The sequence below is a fragment of the Bos javanicus genome, chromosome 1 (assembly GCF_032452875.1).
Source record: "Bos javanicus breed banteng chromosome 1, ARS-OSU_banteng_1.0, whole genome shotgun sequence".
Taxonomy (NCBI): Eukaryota; Metazoa; Chordata; class Mammalia; order Artiodactyla; family Bovidae; genus Bos; species Bos javanicus.
The window spans coordinates 148,849,171-148,868,209 of NC_083868.1; the positions used below are offsets into that span (position 1 = coordinate 148,849,171).

The 19,039-nt window shown below is 50.8% G+C and overlaps 1 protein-coding gene across 3 annotated transcripts in view; it reads left to right on the forward strand.

Annotated features, from left to right (window-relative positions):
- The first annotated feature begins 734 nt into the window (after nt 1–734).
- SIM2 (SIM bHLH transcription factor 2) overlaps nt 735–19,039 on the forward strand; it is a 53,086-nt gene continuing 34,781 nt past the window's right edge. The window contains exons 1-3 of one of the 3 annotated variants that reach the window (XM_061424634.1): nt 735–1,012; nt 9,452–9,534; nt 12,535–12,624. In XM_061424634.1, coding sequence (XP_061280618.1) covers nt 838–1,012; nt 9,452–9,534; nt 12,535–12,624 — 348 coding nt within the window. In that variant the 5' untranslated portion in view covers nt 735–837. The remainder of the gene's footprint in view (nt 1,013–9,451; nt 9,535–12,534; nt 12,625–19,039) is intronic. The other 2 variants (XM_061424637.1, XM_061424642.1) reach the window with 2 other exon arrangements.

A 19,039-nucleotide genomic window follows, 5' to 3' on the forward strand; every position in this document is an offset into this window, starting at 1 on the left:
AGAGTCCCTGGAGGCGGAGGCGCGCCTGTGACTCCGGGGCCGCGGCGGGGTCTGGAGGCAAGGTTGCCCGCCCCCGCCCCCGCCGCGGTCCCTCCTCCCCCCCTCTTTCCGCCCCCCCTCCCCACTTCCCCGGGCCGCGGCGCCCGAGCGCTCCGCCCGAAGGCGGGTCCGCCATAAACAAACGCGTCTCGGCCGCACGTGGACCGCGGAACTTCTGCGCCTGGCGGCAGATCGCGGGCTCCGGGCGCCGCAGCTGCGGGCACAGGGTACCGCCAGGGAGGGCAAGCGAGCGCTCCCGGGCCGGGCCCAGCCGCCTCCGCTCCCCCTCCGCCCCATGGCTCCTCGGCCGCCGCCGCCCGTGCCGCCCTCCAGTCCGGAGGGGCCTCGCGGCAGCGGGTACAAACACTCGGTCAAGGACTAAAAGCACAGCACCGCCGCTTCCTCGCCGGCCACTCTCCAGCCCTGGAAGGAAAGCCCGCGCGGCCCAGGGAAACGAGAGGGAAGGAAGGCAGAGTGCGGCCGAAGCGAGCGGGAGCCGGGGCTCCGGTTCGCCGCGGGACAGTTCGGCCCGGAGGAGGCTGCGCCCCGGGGCGGCGGCGGCGGCGGGCGGAGCGCGGGGCGGCGCCGCCGGGTTGCGCCGACCTCCCGGCCCGCGCGGCTGCAGAGAGGCGCCCCGGTGTCCCCCGGGTCGGCCCCACGCACCTGCTGGCGCGGCCGGCGCCCCCGACCCCCACTGCCAGGTATCCCGCGCCCCCTTCCCCATCGCCGCTGCAGCCGGAGCGCGGCTCCGCGGGCCTGGAGCACCGCCGGGTCTAATATGCCCGGAGCCGAGGCGCGATGAAGGAGAAGTCCAAGAATGCGGCCAAGACCAGGAGGGAGAAGGAAAATGGCGAGTTTTACGAGCTGGCCAAGCTGCTCCCGCTACCATCGGCCATCACCTCGCAGTTGGACAAGGCGTCCATCATCCGACTCACCACGAGCTACCTGAAGATGCGCGCCGTCTTTCCCGAAGGTGAGAGGCCCGCAGGTGGGCGGCCGGGAGCTCTAGGAGGCCCAAACCGGAGCCGGAGCTCTCCCGGAGGGGCGGCTTTAGTTTCCCGGGCCGCTGCCGGAACATCTGGCGGAGGTCGCCGAGGGGAACTTCGGCTCCTCCTGGAGTTGAGGGGCCAGGGGCCTGGTGCGCAGACTACCAGACCATCCTCTGGCCCAGGACTGGAGAGGGACGAACCAGGAATCGCTTCATGAGTGTGCAAGTCCAGCCTGGCCTTCTTTCCTTTCCTCTTTCCCTTTTTCGTTTCTTTAACTCCTCTTTTATTTTTTCTTTTTTACTTCTCTTTGCGTGAAGGGGGAAGGGCAGTGTACCCCGGCGGGAACTGAAGGGTGTTTGCTGGTCGCAGCTGGGAGAGACTGGAGTACCTACCGGGAGGCCCTGCAGGCCGAGCTCCCAGCAGAGCACCTGGGGAGCCTGGGGCTCAGACTCGGGCCTCCCCGGTTGTCTGTTCTCTGCTGAGCTTTCTCGGTGCTGGGATTCCAGAGATCAGGGTGGGAGAGACCCCGCTCAAGGAGGTGAACCCAGATGAGGCAGGAGAGACAGAGGGAGGTGGTTCGTTTGGAAGTGGCAGGCGGGCCTGAGCAGTCTTCTTTTCTAGATTGGAATTAACAAGCCCAGGAGGGGCAGGTGCCCTGGTGGTCAAGGGTCACCAGGACCCTCCAGTCCTGGCAGGCCCTCTGTGATCAGACATGGTGGCCCACTGGGCAGGGCACTCCCTGCCCCAACCGGCCTGTGGGTGCGTCGCGGGCACCTCTGGGCTGGAAGAGGCCTGATCACCGCAGCGGCCCTTTTGGCGTCCCTGTAAATCTGAACCGATGCCTTTCTGGCGTCTCTGTGCCCAGCCACAGGGGCTGCGGCCTGGCAGAAGGGATTAGGACCCTTGTCTGAGACTCTGCTCTGGAGTCTGAGGGGCACAACCCCCACAGAGACCTGCAGGCCTCGGTGTCCCAAGAGCTCCGCCAGGACTAGGGAGATGCCTTCGGCCACAGGACACAGGAAAGGATCGAGGCAGCGTCACGACAGGTGTCCCTCCAGCAAAGAGCACCTCTGTTAAGGCGGTTCCAGGCCAGGTGATCGACCTGAAGTCGGTAAACCCGACCTTTGTATGGTGGGTGCCCCTGAGCCTGCTGTTTGGCATCGTCTCTGGGTCTTAAGCTGCCTTTCACACCGCCTCCTGGGTGGAGTGCGGAGGGCCTGTCCTCCGGCTCCGCAGCAGGCGGCTTGGAGCCCAGCACCACGCAGGACGCAGAGCCCAGAGGACTGGAAGTGGTGGCCTGTCCCCGCCGGCGGGTGCCCTGTGCCTTCCAGCTGCGCCGTGCAGCCGACTGGAGCGTTTCTCCCAGGATCAGGAGCCCGTGAGACCTGACCGCCAGAACCCCAAGCTCTTAGAAGGGAAAGTTCTTTTCCTTTCCCACCAACCCCCCCACCCAGAGGCCCCCAACTCAACTCGACTCCTCCCTTTGGGAGCTTCAGTGGCCGGCGGGTAGTGATCACTCATCTTGTCCATCTTCCACCGAAGTAGAGATGATTCCTCGCCTGCTGAAGTTTCAGTGAAAGTTAGAGGAGAATTAGGTTTTGTAAAAGCCGAGTCTCCTTCCAACCCAGGGAGGAGGGATGGCAACTGGTTTGCCATAGTGAGCCGGTCAGTAATCCGCATGCTACAAAGCAGGTGCGGAGTCCAGACGGGACGGAAGCCTCCTCTCCCGTCCCAAGGTTAAATGATTTTTAAGCAAGTCAGAACTGAGTTAGAGGTTCGGAGAAAGGGGCTAACTTGCAGGCCATTCATTGTTTGGCGATTTCCAGGAAAGCAGGTTACAAATTGGGAACTGGTGGGTGGACTGCTGCTGCAAGTACTTCAACTAAGGCTGCAGGTTTCAGCTCTGGCAAGCAAGTCTCCAGGCCTTGGGGCCCAGAATGTCTTGGCCCTGAGGCTGAACGAGATAAAGAACCCGCCTGCCAATGCAGGAGACTGGGGTTTGATCCCTCAGGTTGGGAAGATCCCCTGGAGGAGGGCATGGCAACCCACTCCAGCATTCTTGCCAGGGAAAATCCCATGGACAGAGGAGCCTGGCGGGCTGCAGTTCGTGGGGTCACAGAAGAGTCGGACAGGACTGAGACGACGGAGCGTAGAGCTGGCTGCAGAGATGGGTGGGCTGCGGTCTGGCCCCTGAGCACAGGCCCTGGTGTTTTGTTCCTAGCGATCTGTGCATCTCCTGGAGGTGTCGGGGCGGGGGTGGGGGGGGACCATCCAGACTGGAACTCCAGGAGGGGTCAGGGATTGCAGTTTGGTCCTAGAGTTTGGTAAATAGTACTGGACCTATGGGGGATCCCAGTTCATCCAAAATGGGGAGCAGGAGGAGGTCTACCCCAGCGGTCCAGCAGTGATGATGCTGGGGTCCTGGCCTGCCTCGTGGGCAGCAGCCTGGGGGACTCCTCCCTGGGCTCAGAGACCGGGCCCTGCTGCTCTGGTGGCGACACTACACCCCACCCCAACCCCAAGTGAGTCTGGGACTGGAGAGGTGCCTAGGGCAGAGAAAAGGATGAGTTTAGAAAGACCTCAACTGTGCAAAATGACTGGTTCCCCTCTCCGGTAGCTCAGAAGGGCGGAGAGTTCGGAAGTAGCACCCGAAATCAATTTAAGGTGTTCCGGAGGGACCGCTGGGAGGTGGTATGGGGTTGCGATGGGGGCTGGTGGAACCGCGAGGGGTCTCGAGGCAGAGGCTTCATTGAGGTTTCAGGACCACCCCAGTCCTGCGACGTGGTGGGAGCTCCAGGATCTGCTCCAGGTCTCAGGGCAAATGGAAAGATACGGAAACACCCTCGCTGTTGGGTGGCCTGGGAGCAGGCGGGATCCCCAGGTGAAGAAAAATCTAGAGACCACATTAGGACTAAGGGAGTTAGCACATGAATAGCACAGGCTGAAGGAACCACGGGGATCCTCAGACTAACGCTTTGCATTTGAGGAAATTGAGGCCAGAGCGGGACGGGCTTTCCCCAAATCCCCTTTGACCTGGCGAGGACCAGGCAGGCAGGCGGTGCCTGCTGCGGGCACGGAGGCCAGTACTGGAGAGGCCACCGGGCCTCAGTTCTGTTCATCCTGAGACCGCAGGGTGGAAGGAGAGAAAGAGGAGACACCCCAGCATGGGGACAGGGGGAGGCAACTGGAACCAGGTAGACACTCCCAGGGGAGGCCAGTCTGCAAGCTGGACGGTGCTGGCAGCCCAGACAGCCGGTCCAAGGCTCGACGCTGTCGGGCTGCCCTGCTGGGCCTTGGTCTTCTTGTCTGTAAAATGGGCCCATGAGCAACTCCATGGCTGCGCAAGGTTCCTGGGATGCTGGGGTGTGAGGAGGCAGGCCAAGCAGGTGGAGGTGTTCCTCCTCCAGTCTGTGTCCTTCCCGCGAGCTTGCTGCCTTCCCCCCGCCCCAGCCAGATGTGGCTTGAATGCTGTCGGCCCTACTGGGCAGACTTCTGGGACCCACCGCCTGGAGTTGGAAGAGGAGTGGTTTTCGGGGTCCCCACCAGTTCTTCCCCTTTAACTGCAAGCTGAGAAGTGGTGAGGTAGATGGGCAGGCAAGAGGGCAAGGGAGCCAGGCCGGCTTTGGCAGGGACTCAGAATCAAAAGCTTAGTGGGTGGGAAGGCCAGTGCTCCCAGGGAGCAGGGTCTACCTGGCCTGTTATCACTGTGCCCTTCCCTTCAGGGGAAGCGGGGTGGCTTTGGAAACACAGAAGTACCTCGGGTGGGCCATCACTGCGTGTGGCCACACTAGGCAGGATGTATTCCGCTGTTTGGTGATCCGTGCTGGGCCTGGGGAGGCTGGGGTCGGAGCTGGGAGAGTTTGGGGTGGCCAGTCACCAGGGTTAGGCCCCCTTCCCTGGAGCCGGGGTTCCCAGGGAGTGGCCTCCTTCTGGACACTTGTCCAGAAACTCTTGCAGAAGAGACTGGCTTCACGTCCCCAGTTGAGGAGCGGAGCTGGAAACAGGCTGGTTATGGGGAGAGAACAGAGACCCTCCTCCCACCACCCACCCCCCAAGACCCCAGACAGGTGTGAGCGCATGAGAGAGGCAGGGACCACAGCACACGTGACAACCTTTTACTCCAGAGAAGTGAGCTTGTCACACGCACAGTTAAGTGGGGTTGGAGGCCTGCGTTATTCCAGTGGCCGGATTTCTCTGGGTTTGGGTTCAGGCAGAACCTTTCCCGTCCACCCAGCCCCGCCACACCTGAGTGCCAGGGGGAGGGTTGGGGTGGGGGACGTCCTAGAAACAGTTGCTGGGGATGGAAACGCTTTGATTTAGAGGCTTTGGTAAGGAGAAACACGCCCTAAACTGACCTGGGGTCACAGATCCAAGGCCTTTCTCTACTGCAGCCCGAAATAGTGTAGGGTGTTGTTTTTTTTTTTTTAAGTAGACATTTTTTTTAGACGAAAGTAGGTTTTTACAACCCTCTCTCTCTCGATCTCTACTTGGAAGTTTGCCAGGATGTGCGCGAGGTCTGGGAGAGGACGCTCACAGAGCAGGAGACTCCGGCGGGTGATGGGAACACCAGAGATGCAGGGCCCAGGTGGTTGGGGGCGCTCAGATTCACCTCTGAGGGGTTGACCAGTGCTCTAGAACGGCTGGGGTGCTCCAGGGTGTGTACTCAGAAGCCTGGCGGGGCATGCGCTGGCCAAGAGGGCTTACCACCCCCACATCCTTCAAGGGTAAACATCAGACAAGGTTCAAGGTCGCTGGTCGCTTCCAGTTGTCTGTGGTCTGAACGAGGTACAACACTGACTCTTGGCCAAGTAGGACAGGCTGGAAGCCCCCTTCCCCTACCCCGACCCAGAGCCAGGCTCTGGGACCTCTCTACCAAGCGCTCCCCTCAATACCCACTCTCCTCTGCTGTGCAGCTGTTGGTTTGGAAGAGAGTTCTAGGGCCTGGATTTTCAGGGAGCCCAGTGACAACGAACCATTCCAAGGTTGGGAAAGAACTGAATTACCCCCATTTTCGGTACCCAAGGTTGCGCTGGGGGAACTGTGAGAATCACCGTCGGTCAGGAAGTTCTTATCCAAGTCTGGACCCATTTATTTGTCACTGGATACAGTGGGTTCTGCTCCTGGATCCAGAGGAGCAGATCCAACTGCCTCCTTTGGGTCTCCACGTGTGTGTCCCTTCATCTGAGAGGGTGAGACCCGATCCCTCTGCGAGGGAACCCCTCCAGTCTCCCGCCTCAGCAAGGAATCCACTTACTTATGTGATCTGATGTTTATGGCCTATGACCTGCACCCAGGCACAGCTGGTGCCTTTTCAAAAGTTGTATGTTGACTGACTACCTGAGCACCCAGAGAGGAGAGACCATATTTAGGTAGCTTCTGTGGCGGGCTTGCCAAGTGGCTCAGATGGTAAAAAAAAAAAAAAAAAAAAATCTGCCTGCAATGCAGGAGACCAGGGTTCAGTCCCTGGATTGGGAAGATCCCCTGGAGAAGGAAATGGCAACCCACTTTAGTATTCTTGCCTGGGAAATCCCATGGACAGAGGAGCCTGGCGGGCTGCAGTCCATGGGGTCACAAAGAGTCACACAAGACTGAGCGACTAATGACTAACACTGGCAGGCTCTGCCTGGCAGGGTTGAAACCAAATAGCCCGCTGAGTTGCGGGTACAAGGTCACCCACAGACCTTTGGAGGCAGAGGGAGAAAGGGGATACCTGTCTCCCTTTCCCTGTGACCTTGTGGCTGACCGCCCCCCCAAATGGCCTAGCCATCTAGATTCCCAGCATCAGACAGTGTCCCCCGCTGCCGACACATGTAGGGCACTCAGACCCCAAACCCTGGTTGGAAACCACAGGCCAGGTTGGGAACCCCATTTGCTCCAGTCATTGGTATGGTTGCAGGGATTTCCCAGAATCAGGCAAGACAGACCGCCAACGACATAAACCTGGAGGAGATCAGCCCAGCCTTTTCTTACACTCTTCCCTCATTTTTCTAACAAACGAAGCTTTTTGTCAGATCCAAATAAAGACCACATATCCAGCACCTCACTTTTTCAGGAGTATATATGGCTTTATGGTAACGAGATGATTTTTTTTTTGGTTACAAACCTTACCTTCTTTAGTCTCTGCATCCAGCCCAAAGTAGATTTTTATGGGCCCAGGGAAAAGGCCTCGCGCACAGCGGTTTCTAATGGAAGAGCTGGCAGCCTCATCACCCTGTGAGGTGGCCTGGGGGCAGGGAAGTTCGAGGAGAGCCTCCCACCGCCCACCCCCCTCATGCCAGGTCCAAATCTCCCCTGGCAAAGCAGAGACGTGGAGAAACCGAGAAATCGTAGGAAACGTTATAATAAGAGGACAGGCTCTGCTGATGTATCCAGCTATTTGAATTACACAGAAAGTTGGCCTGTGTAGCCAGTGCACTTTGGTGTGTGAGACTGGAAGGCTTTGGGGAGACCCAGGGAGTCTGGTGTGGGGGGCTCATTCCCAAAGGTGCAGATTTCCCCACGTCTCTCAGACCCAGGCGTTGTGAGGGCCAGGGACTGTGCCCACTGTCCACAGAGAGCCAGGCAGACGTGGCCTGGCCCAGACCGGGGAACAGGACCAGGAGTGGGCTAAAGGACAGTTTAGCAGCTGCGTTTGCCGACTGGCGGACATCAGAATTCTTGGACCCTGATTACACTTTTTTTTTCATTTAAACCTCCAAGGACTTCAAATGTTGGTTCTTTCCATTTCTGGTTAAAGGGAGTAAATGCCAGCACCAGCAGGCTCTCGGGTCTTGGGGAGGAAGGCCCTACCGATGGCCCTGTACTGTGGTCACCGTGGTCATCCTTGGGGATGGGGTGGACGGGGGTTTCCTGAGGTTAAAGAGACACCCCATTCCACTCTGAGGTGGGGTCTGGGGAGTTGGGTGGGAGTGGTGATGGTATTTGGGAGATCGGGCTATGCGGAAATGAACCAATTCCTTATGGGGAGATCAGGATAAACCTCCAAGGAGACATAAAGGCCATACCTTTCTTAGTTGCTTGGTAGAATTGGCCGGTAGAGGGGTCTCCAGCGTCTCTGGGGGACCCTGGGCCTGGAGGTGCTCTGGGCCCTGCAACACCCAGGCACTGGGGGGGGTGTGTTTTCTGCCTGCTGGGATTGAAAGTTCCAGAAGCTGCGGTGCTCCTGGTGCCCCGCAGGGACAGCGGGGAGACCCAAGTGCCTGCGCACCACTCAGGGGGACTGTCCTGGGAGTGGTCCTCGGATTCGCTCTGGCCCGGGTCGGGCCCACACTCCCGGGAGCTGCAGCCAGGGGGCCAGTCTGCCCTGGAGGAAGGGGACGCCCTCTGACCCAGAGACAAGACCCCAGCTCATCTTGTAAGGTCGCAGTTTAGGTGGGAGGGAGTGGGGTTCTAGGACAGCGGTGACCGGCCTTCGCCACGTCACACCGGCACCAGCCTCGGCGATCGCTGGAGGGTTTCAGGCCAGGCCGCCGACAGGAAGGACTCCAGGGAGCGGCTTGGGGGTCCCTCTGAGCTGGCACTTAGCGCTGCAATCTCACCGGGCTTTCCTGCTTCCTGCAGAGAAAGCCTGGAAGCCCCCGGGGTCACAGCGGCTGAGCCGAGGGCACTCGAGAAGGGTATTCTGCTGAGCAGGGCTGCCTTTCCCCTGGTGCACTTTCTGCAACTCCAGTGGCCTTCCCAGAGGTTGTGGGGAACCACCGGAAGCTTTGGGGGACAGTTAAGAAGCGGAGGGGCTGCAAGACCCCGATTGTGTGACAACAAACACTTCCCAGGTCTGTCTAGTATATACACCGCCCTCCCGGCCCTCAGGCCATCCCCTGCCCCGCCCCCAGCTGCTGGGGAATTAGGAGTTCACCTTGGGGAAGCCCCCAGAGAACCCCTTTCCAGGTTGGGGCTCCTGGATTGGAAGAAGGTCAGTGCTTCTGGGGCCTGTGAGGGGGTTGCTGAAAAGTCAGGGAGTTGGGAGGATTCCAGGAGATTGAAACAGATTTTTTTAAAAAAAACCAGAAAAGCCGCCTCTAAGATGGCCAGGGCTCTAAGTGTGGGCTGCTCTGTCTTTGGGAAAATACATAGCTGCCAGCTTCGCAGGGGAGGGAGAAAGGAGGTACCTTTGGAGGTAATATTTACTGGTGGAATCCATATCCCCATTTGGATAGGAGGATGGCCGATTTCAAAGGAGATTAGATTACCTTGTGGCATGTCAAATAAAACAGCAATTTCAGAGCGGTGAGCCTCCGGGCGACCCAGAGGAGCTGCCTACGGGCCAGGTGGCCTTGGACCTGGAGGCCTCTGTGGGAATTTCTCCTCTGCCCTCTTTTCTTTTTGATCGAAGGCCAAGGAAGGGGTGACTGGGGGCGGGCCCTGGGGGCGGAGGTCGCTGGCTGGGTGCTGCCGTTTACCGGTTTGCTTTGGTTCCCGTCCAGGTTTAGGAGACGCGTGGGGACAGCCCAGCCGCGCGGGGCCCCTGGACGGTGTCGCCAAGGAGCTGGGATCGCACTTGCTGCAGGTAGTGGGGTCGCCACGCAAGGGGAGGGGGAGGTGAAGCACTGTGCCCCCCAAGGCCCTGCGCCCCATGGGGCCTCCCTTCCGACCTGCCACGCCAGTCTTGGAGGGGGCTCCCTTCTCAGGGAGCCTCTGGAGGGTCCATTGACCAACCCCCAGGCTGAAGAGGACAACAATGATCAGACTTCGGGCCAATAGACTCCCCATAACTCCTCTTCTGGGGAGGAGGACTCCAGGGCCCCATGTGGGTTCTGCACAGCCAGTGCAACCTCGGGTTGGCCCCCCCCATGAACCCCACACCTAGCCTCCTTTCAATTCCTGCCCCCAGGACTCTCTAGCCCTTGAGACCTAGGGGAAGGGTGAAGTCCTCTACAACCTGATTTTCCTCAGTACACTGTTTTGGAGCGCTTGCTCTGTGCCTGACACCGTGCCAGGCTCTGGAGCCAGAGAAGGAAGGCGCAAGGACACTCCAAGCCAGAGAGAGGGAGCAATGAAGTGCTTGATGCTTGGGTGTGTGTCTGGAGAAGTTGCAGTCGAGACAGCATCCATAACTGAATCTCAGCAGTTGACGGCAGAGGGCCGGTTCACTGCCGGGCCCAGATTCTATTCTAAATCTACTATATCATCTCTTCGCTTAGAAGTGTGTTCTATTTTTAACTGCATTTTTTTCAGAGGAAGCAGTCGAGGCACAGAAAGGTTAAGCCGCAGGCCTGAGGTCACACCACACCGGGCGGAGCCTTGTTCCACCCGAGTGGTCCAGCTCTTAAGTGGGGGCAGCTCAGGACATGGTGCGGCGCCCCTGGCTTACCGAGGAAGCCCTGACTTGGTCTGTGGTCCGCCGCTTAGCGCCCCCAGCCCGCAGCCATTCAGCCAGGGGCTGTTAAACCGCCCTGACCTCGGGTTTCCCCCCCGCGGTGTCTGGGGCCGGGGCGGAGTGACCAGGCGCACGACCGGCCACTTCCAAGTCCGGGGCTGGCGCTAGGTGGGGACAGCAAATCCTGGTGTCTCAGAGTCTTTCAAATGCCCTTTACAGAGCCTCATCAACGACCCGATTCATTCCCCCCTCCCGTCATTTGTCTCTGCCACCGAAAAATGCCTACCGAGAGCTATTTTGCATTTCCTCCTTCTATTTTGTGTTTTCTTAAAAAAAAAAAAAAAGTTGGCTTCGAAACTCAGGGACTTGGGTCCGCGCTTCGAAAAAGCAGATCTGTTCAAAACTCTTTTGCCCCCAGATGCCCTAGTGTGATTTTTTTTTTTTTTTTTTTTTAAACGCACGCGCTGGGGAAGAGAAGCTCCCGGGATATGTTTGAAACCCGAGGCGTTTCCAACATAGAGCCAGCGGTGCGCGAGCCCGCCCGGGAATGGCGCTGTTGGAGCCCTTTCCCCTGCGCGCTGCCTCCACGCTCACGTCCAGCGCCGCGCGCGGTATTTTGCGTGCTTGATGCTCCTTCATATTACAAGGGACACTAATATCAGGGACAACTAAGTGCCGAGGAGCGCCACTGAAAACCTGGCGGCAAAGTCAAAGCCAAGTTTCTCCACTGTACATTTATTTAATTCCGAAGTGTCTCTGTGGATGGGCGGCTTTGCAGTTAATATACATGCAAACGCATTAGGTCATTTGCAGCTCTGAAGGCAGAACCAACATTTTCCATTAAGAGTATTATTTTTTAAGCTACTACTGGCAACGTTCAGAATTTAATTATGATACAACTTTTTTTCTTTTCCTCATACAGCCGCTATTATTTCATTTCGTGATTTTGGAGTTAAGCATGCAAAATGGGCGAACATGGTGATAACTTTAGAAATTGCTAGTTCATATCTTTGAAAAAGAGTTTAGTTGGTGAAATATTTCGTAGCTGATTTAGAAACATGAAAGTCGGGCTCCTGATCAAGGTGTTGATTTCAACCTCAGCATAAGGAAAGTTAATGATAGTTCAGTTGGCAAAGAAGTTTTTGCAGCAAAACTGTATTTAAGACAGCCGAATGTAAGGATATCTTTCAAGTTTCACTTCTATATTCTTTTTTAGGCAACCCCCCCTCCAAAGAGGGGGCGGATTTAGAAAAACCAAAGGTAATCTGGTTTCAATTACATGCTGTAAAAATAGAATTTGTGGCCAGAAATTAATTTGGAATATTTTTTATGGGGGCGACATTGTGGGTTGTATGGGTCTTTCACCAACTTTATTGCTTTTCTTTGGTTCTGGATCTAAAATATGAATGGGTAAATAAAATGCAGTTTCCTTTTTCAAAAATAATTTAGTCCCTTTATCCTAGCCACACATAAATGCAATCATTACCTTTCCTTTGACTTAATTACGTCTTATAATTTTACTTTATTTTTTTGAGGGCTAGCCAGCTTTGGCAAAAATCAGAATATCCTTTGGGTGGTTTTAATTGTTCAGAAATTGATCCTTCTTCTCCCTGAATTTTGCAAAGGTCGTTTGATCTCTTGCAAATTCTAAATAATTAATTCTGTAGACATAGTCTATTAAAAATAACTGGGTATTTTCTTTTATTTTCTGGGGAGTGGGAGGGTTCAGAATTTATTATTCAAATGGTACTTAGGGATAACTAGAAAATTGTGGCAAATAAAGCATATGTTCTAGTGGTTTAAACGGCTGCCAATTATGACATAAAATGGTCTATACAGTGGTAGATTTTCCCCTAAGTACCATAGAACTCCGGATTTGTGCTAAGTGCTAAAATAACCCCAACAATAAAGCTACTACGTTTAAACTGAGCTTGATAGGAATTCTCAAATGTTTTGCATGATTTTTGTGATGTAGATGTAAGACTGTTTTTAAAGTCCTTTAAAAGTATTTGAGAGCCTGGCTGGGGAACGAAACCTAACGTCTGTCTCACGGCTCCAGGGCTCCTCTTTTACGTTTAACCGTATATGTTGATTATAATATTTTATACATTGCTCCATCCCAGTGACCGTATGATGACCAGCTTTAACTCTAACCTATCGTCTCTTACCCTGATGCTTTTTCTTTTACAGACTTTGGATGGATTTGTTTTTGTGGTAGCATCTGATGGCAAAATCATGTATATTTCGGAAACAGCTTCTGTACATTTAGGCTTGTCCCAGGTGGGTATCATCTAATTTTATGTACAATTAAAATAATAAATTAAGCGTTGGCGGATCTTGACAGCCTTGAAAATGAGTCTGTCCAAGATTCTGCTTTTGTGTATGAACCTAATCCAAAATTGCAAAATCCTTCTTTTTTTTCCCGCCGACAGGCTAGGTTTTTCTTCTCCGTGTTACATTTCACTTTTCCACTTTCTTTTTCCTTTGGGGCTAATGCCTAGTAATATCTTTGCAACAGTCAGCTTTGTCTGTTCTCCTGGACTCTGCTTATACTGTAAAGCTCCCTGCCACTAACAAGAACTTCACAAAGGGAGATTTTTCAGGGCACGCTTGATGGTCTACATGTGGTATTGTGAGTTGCTATGAAAGAAAGAGGCAAGCTGATGTAGAACGTGGATTTTATGCAGAATGTGCTTTGGGGAGGGAGAAAAGGGGGGTAGATTTATGAGTGTTCACATGGAATTCAGGGTAATTTTTCCTGAGTTTTTCCAGTTCAGTGGTCGTTTCAGTAAAGCATTTTATATGCTTGTGATAGAAACTCATAAAACTCAGTTTACTACTGTTTTTTTGCACAGCAAGGTCCTGGTTTCTTTAGAACATTTGAATATTACCGATTTTCCTGGAGCCATCTTCTAAAAAGGAGGTCATTCCCTAGAGGAGAGAGGGGCACTCGGTTTTATCTATCCCCATCAAGCCAAGGGTTTGGTGGAGGATTTGGCTGCTTTCTGGGCTGTGGCCAGTCTGGATTGCGGGGGAGTCTACTGATGGTTGCCCATTCACATTTCTGATTTAACAAGCCTGGATCATGGTTCTAAGAGTCACACTGTTTAATACATGTAGGGGCTAAATATTTCTTTACATTGTGAGTGATCGGAGTGCTTTTTTTCATTACAACTGAAGACACACCAGAATTAATTAGATACAGGAAATAGGCTCCCAGGAGGCAGATGAATAATCTGTGTTGCACCACTCTCCTCCTGTAGTTAAGCCAAAGTAAAACATGCCAATTAAAGTGGCTTGAGTTTTCTCATTGAAAAACAGAATTACCAATTTGGAAACCTGCATCTGGTATATTCTTTTTTTTTCTTCTGCCAAGATGTTTCTTAAACTTTCCATTTGTTTACAGCCTTCTTTCCCAGTGGATGTACATCCTTAGCCAGGTCCAAGGGGGTTTCTGTGCCTGTATATTTCTTCTGCAGAGTCTTCTAAAATGAATCACATATTAAAATTGTCCAGTATTTTCTGTTCTCTTCCTCTTCTCTTCTTTTATGATACCAGGCCTCCCAGATAAGATTTAATAAGGTTTTTGACTCTTTGACCTATGTGACTCATGGGATTAGTGTACTGGTAGAATGGGAAACACTATCGGAAATATGAAGTTTTCTCTTTTTATCTTTTCTAGGGTTGTTATTCTCTGAATTTTCACCTTATTAATCTCTGAATGGTTAGAATTATTTAAGACCCTTTAGTTGGACCCAGCCTGGTTTCTACTCCTGACTTGATCTGTGCCTGAGTGACCTTGATCAGATTTTTTTTTTTTTTTCAGATTTCTTAACTTTTTAAATGTAACTTATAATAACTTTTGATTAGCCTTATAATAATGTCACAAACAAGACAAAACGTTTCGCATACTTTTTAAAAATTTATTTTTAATTGGAGAATAATTGCTTTACAGTGTTGTGCTGATTTTTGCCATATAACGTGAATCAGCCATAAGTGTACATGTCACCTCCCCCTTGAACCTCCTTCCCACCCCCACCCATTTCACATACTTTTAAAATGACTGGCCAAATATACTTTAAACTGGTTAGAATCACTTTAACTGAACATTAAATTCAGATCTGAGCTCCCTAGCAGCCAAAGCAAAAAAGGAAATGCATTTAGTTGTATGGTTTTCATTGTCTGATAAGGGTTGGCAGTTAATCTCTCTGAACCATAATTTAAATAAGAAAGCAACGCCTACTGTACCGCTTCTTTAGAATCATGGTGAAAATCATACCAAAGGCCCATCTTGTGTGATTTATAAACTATAGGGAGCTACACAAAGCCAAGCAGTATCACAGCTAGAACTGCACTTCAATTAGCATCCTTTGGTGGGCACATATTAGGGATACTTAGTCATGGGAAATGTCCTGACACATCAAAAGGCTCTACCAGTGTACATACCAGGGCATTCCAGTTCATCCCATCAGGCTGTTCTGTCTGGCATCCTATATCCTTCTGTCATTTTTCTCTTTTCATATGGGAAATAAAAATGATTGTTTTTGAACACGATAATTAAAAATGACCAAAATACTGGCTAGGTAACATATACAGCTCGTGTTCATGATAAACGCCACAAATGGAAATCTAATCAGAATCACAATTTAAACTATATTTCCTCTCAGTCATAACGCAGACATAAAAGTTTGTATATCATAATTTTGAAAGGGGAGGGAGTTACACGCTACCATTTTCCAAGAAAGCTGTAGAGATGCCTTTTGTCTGTATGTTGCCCAGAGAAGTGTCCATTTCAAGTAAGTCAAACTGACCGTCTCTGAGCCTGGCTGATTTTTTTCTGATCTCCTGGCGGGACTATCCCAGTGTCAGCCTCCAGCTACAAAAACACTTTCCCGGCGACGTCTGGGGAGTGTTTCATGGTGAACTGTTTAAATAAGCAACAACAAACTTTCCCCTCAAATCTACCTCCTGTTCACGATTAACTCTGCAGAAGGAAACCTAGGCCGAATCACAAAGTGTATTTTTTTATGTCTTCTTAAATAGTAAAATAAGGTATTGAAAATAATGTCAAACACCCAACTTCTCTTTAAAAAAATGTTTGCACCTTTTGGATTATTTTTATTAGTGGTAACAAGTCAGACAAATATATCAAACATGAAAACTTAAAATAGGCCTCAAGATTTTTTAAATCACCAGAGATAAAAGTGTTGATAAAATTTTACCCACTAGTCAAGAGTAACCTTTTAAAAAGGTTTTCTGATGAATAAGGGTGATAATAGCTTATATTTACACTATGCCCTCTGTGTTCCCAGAAGTTTCAGTTACTCTCAATAATAATTTTTCTTTAAGTAATGACTCTTTCACCTTAATTTGGGGGTTAAAATCTATGTTAGCAGCTCCTAGGAAATATAAACTCCTAGGTTTGCCATAATTGTGTGATAATTCGTAGCAAAGTGTTTTGTTTTTTTTAATCTACACTATCTAAATAACTGAATTATCTGAGAGTATAAAAATGATTCTTTATGTGATAATAAACCCATCCCAGTTCAAAGCCCTTTATTAAACTTTTTTAAAAGCACGTATTGGAGTAAGTCTACTTCATTTGGCAGAGTTTATTCATTTATTTTTGCTTTTGAATTAGTAAATGTGGCCATCCTTGCTTTCAGACTTTGGTACCAAAAAAATGACAGAGAGGACCCCCAAATTCAAATTATCTCCTCAGCCCATAATTCAAGTGTTGGGGGGAAAAAGTCAGGCTTCGACTTGAAATTCTATTTGGTATATGCCACACTCATAATCCAAAGTAATTCGTGAAGACAAACTTACATCTGCTTGGAAGAGGTAGAGTTGAGGAAGCACTCCTTATCTGCCAAGTTTATTAAATGATTTAGTTTCACGGTTTTTTGATTAATTAACTTACATTTGAAGCAGGAAAAAAGCCTTGCATACCTGCTGTGTATTTCTTCAAACATTTTAAAGTATCCTTGCGGTTTAAGTTTCCTTACCAAAGTTGCATATGGTATGTAACATCTAGGTAACTAACATGCATTCTCACATAATATAAATACGTATGAAATAGCCGTTCACAAGCTACACAAAGGAAAATGTAATATTTGAGAGTGTGGCCGGAAGCACAACTGTAAAAATAACCATGGTGTTGTTTGGAGCCATAAGACTTAATCCTTTCACTTTTGAAATAAAGAGAAAGAACAGCGTTTAATGTTTGTTGACATAACTTGAACTCTGAAACCCAAACCATTTTATTTTAAAATGCTTAATTTACCATAGTCAGCAAAACACCCAAAGCAGAGCAATGTGTATTTCCAGAGTACTGGGTGAGTTTCCCCTCCGACCCAGAATATATCCATTTAGAGCTGTATTTATCATATGCAGTTCTCTTGGCAGGAAGAAAAGCTATTCAGCAAAACATAAAAAAGCTCTTAGAAGGAAAGCAATTCATTTTGTAGTTAGCTGGGTTTTACAAATACTAAAATATCACATTGAGGGTCTGTTTTAATAAGGTTGATGTATGAGAGCTGGGAGTTTTATAGAGACAACCATAATTTTCTTTTTTTTCTGGTGAGGTAGTCACATTTCTTTCAACATTCAAAAGCACGAATAGATATCTCAATACAGGAAACACCATGTCAACCATAATTTTGAGTCAAGGTCAGCACTGTTTTATCATTCCCAAATTTGTTCTTTAAAAACATTTCCGTGATTTGAAGACTGTTTTACTTCCTAGACAGCCTTAGAGGTTTATCACGAACCTGAGTGTACAGAAAACCAAGCTTTTTCATTCATGGACTGCACTATTCTCATTCTCCAAAGGCATGTGATGAGAACAGGCTCTTTGGGAACAGATGAAGCTACTTTGGGGATTAAAACACAAATCAAATCCCTGTGAGCCCAGATGCAAGTCCTTTTGCAAATGTATGAAGATGTTTCTCTACAAAGACATCAGTTACTTTTTCTAAAAGCAAACTCCAAGCAAACCAGAGTTGTCATTTTTCTCTAAAAACCCGGGTTAAGGGAGAAATGATAGGCTAACACACACACACACACACACACACATGCTATTTATTTTTTCATTTTTAAAAATAGGCCACTGGAATTGTGAATCCTTTAAAGAAAAAAATAGCTTTCTTATTGATTAGCCTCCATTACTCCCCACCTGACAGAATCTCTAGGGCTGCCCTCAGGAAACAGCTGACTTGAGTGTTGCTGGTTTGTTTAAACTTTTAAAAGATTAACAGGACTGACTTAAAAGAAGGATATTTCATTTTTACTCTTTTATTTTTAATGAAGTCATGTACTAACTTTTTAAAAATAAAACTTGGCACAGAGTAGGTTCTTGTCTTTTTTTTTAATATCTGTGGCTGTGTTGGGTCTTAGTTGCGGCATGCAGGATCTTTAGTTGAAGCATGTGGGATCTAGCTCCCCATCAGGAAATCGAACCCAGGCCCCCTGCACTGGGAGCTCAGGGTCCTTAGCCGCTGGCCCACCAGGGAAGGCCCTGACAGAGTAACTTTCTACATAGGCAAATATCCATTTGGGTCATCAGGACAGTGCCAGGTTGGGGAGGTAGAGAGGGAGGCTTTCTGTTAGCAGATTCTCTCTATTGGTCTTTATAATGTTGGGGAAAACATTCCATGAATAATACAGAAAGTAGAACTGAGAAAACCATTTTTTTAGGGACCAAGATTACTTAACGGACCAGAAACATAATTTGTTCTGAATAAAAAGACAACTCTTAAACATCTCAACACGTTGGAGAAAGTGGGTGGGAAGAGTCGGTTGAACCCCTGCCCCTCTCTGGTGCCCCCCTAGTTTGATGATGGCCTTGACCCTGGTTTGGAACGGTAGCTCCCGGGAGAACCTCTCCTTTAAACCACTTGCTGGGGCTGCACAAGGGGGCGCCGTCGGGGCTCCCCTTTTCAGAAGGTCTCTGCTCTGATTAAGAACAGCCACGAAGGGGTGGTTGGGACAGGCCTGCCTTTGCTCTCAGATGGCGCCCTCTCCCCTGGGGGCAGGGCCGAGAAGGTTCCTCAGACCCACCTAAGGTTCTGTGCCACCCAAAGGCAGTTAGTTCCTCACCTCTCTGCGTCTTCCCGCACTGGGCTGTGGGGCTCCCACTGGCTGTAGTAGAAATACCACCACCGCCCCAGGGGCCCTGACCGATAGATACCAGGTGCGTTGATTCGCTAACCTGGCCTGCACTGTCGATCTTTGAAAGAGGATCCGCCACCACTGCTCCAAAAGGTGGTAGCTTTTGGAACATTCTATTTTACGGCCCATCTTCCGATGGGAGAGCGGGCCCAGGTCCTGAGGATCTCTGTCATCCCCTATCGTGACACTTGTGTTCGGGAGAATAATCCAGAAGTTCTCAAGGTTAGGATCTGTGAGTCATCTACAGGGACCTCTGTGGAAAGACAGTGACTGTGGTACTCTCCTGGGGAGGCCCATGCCTAAATGCAAAAAGCCGAGTCTGATCCAGCAGGGACATGGCCTCCAGGCCTGCGTGGGCTCCTCCCTGGGGTGTGTCTGGAAGTAGGTGGTGTGTGAATATTAGGGGAGCAGCCCTCAGGTCACGTGGCTCACTGGAGTGGTCCACCCCCTCCCAGAGGTCACTCAGCCAACCAGCAGCACCCACAAGTGGGAACCATGGGGTTAACACAGTGATCCTGGACCAGAC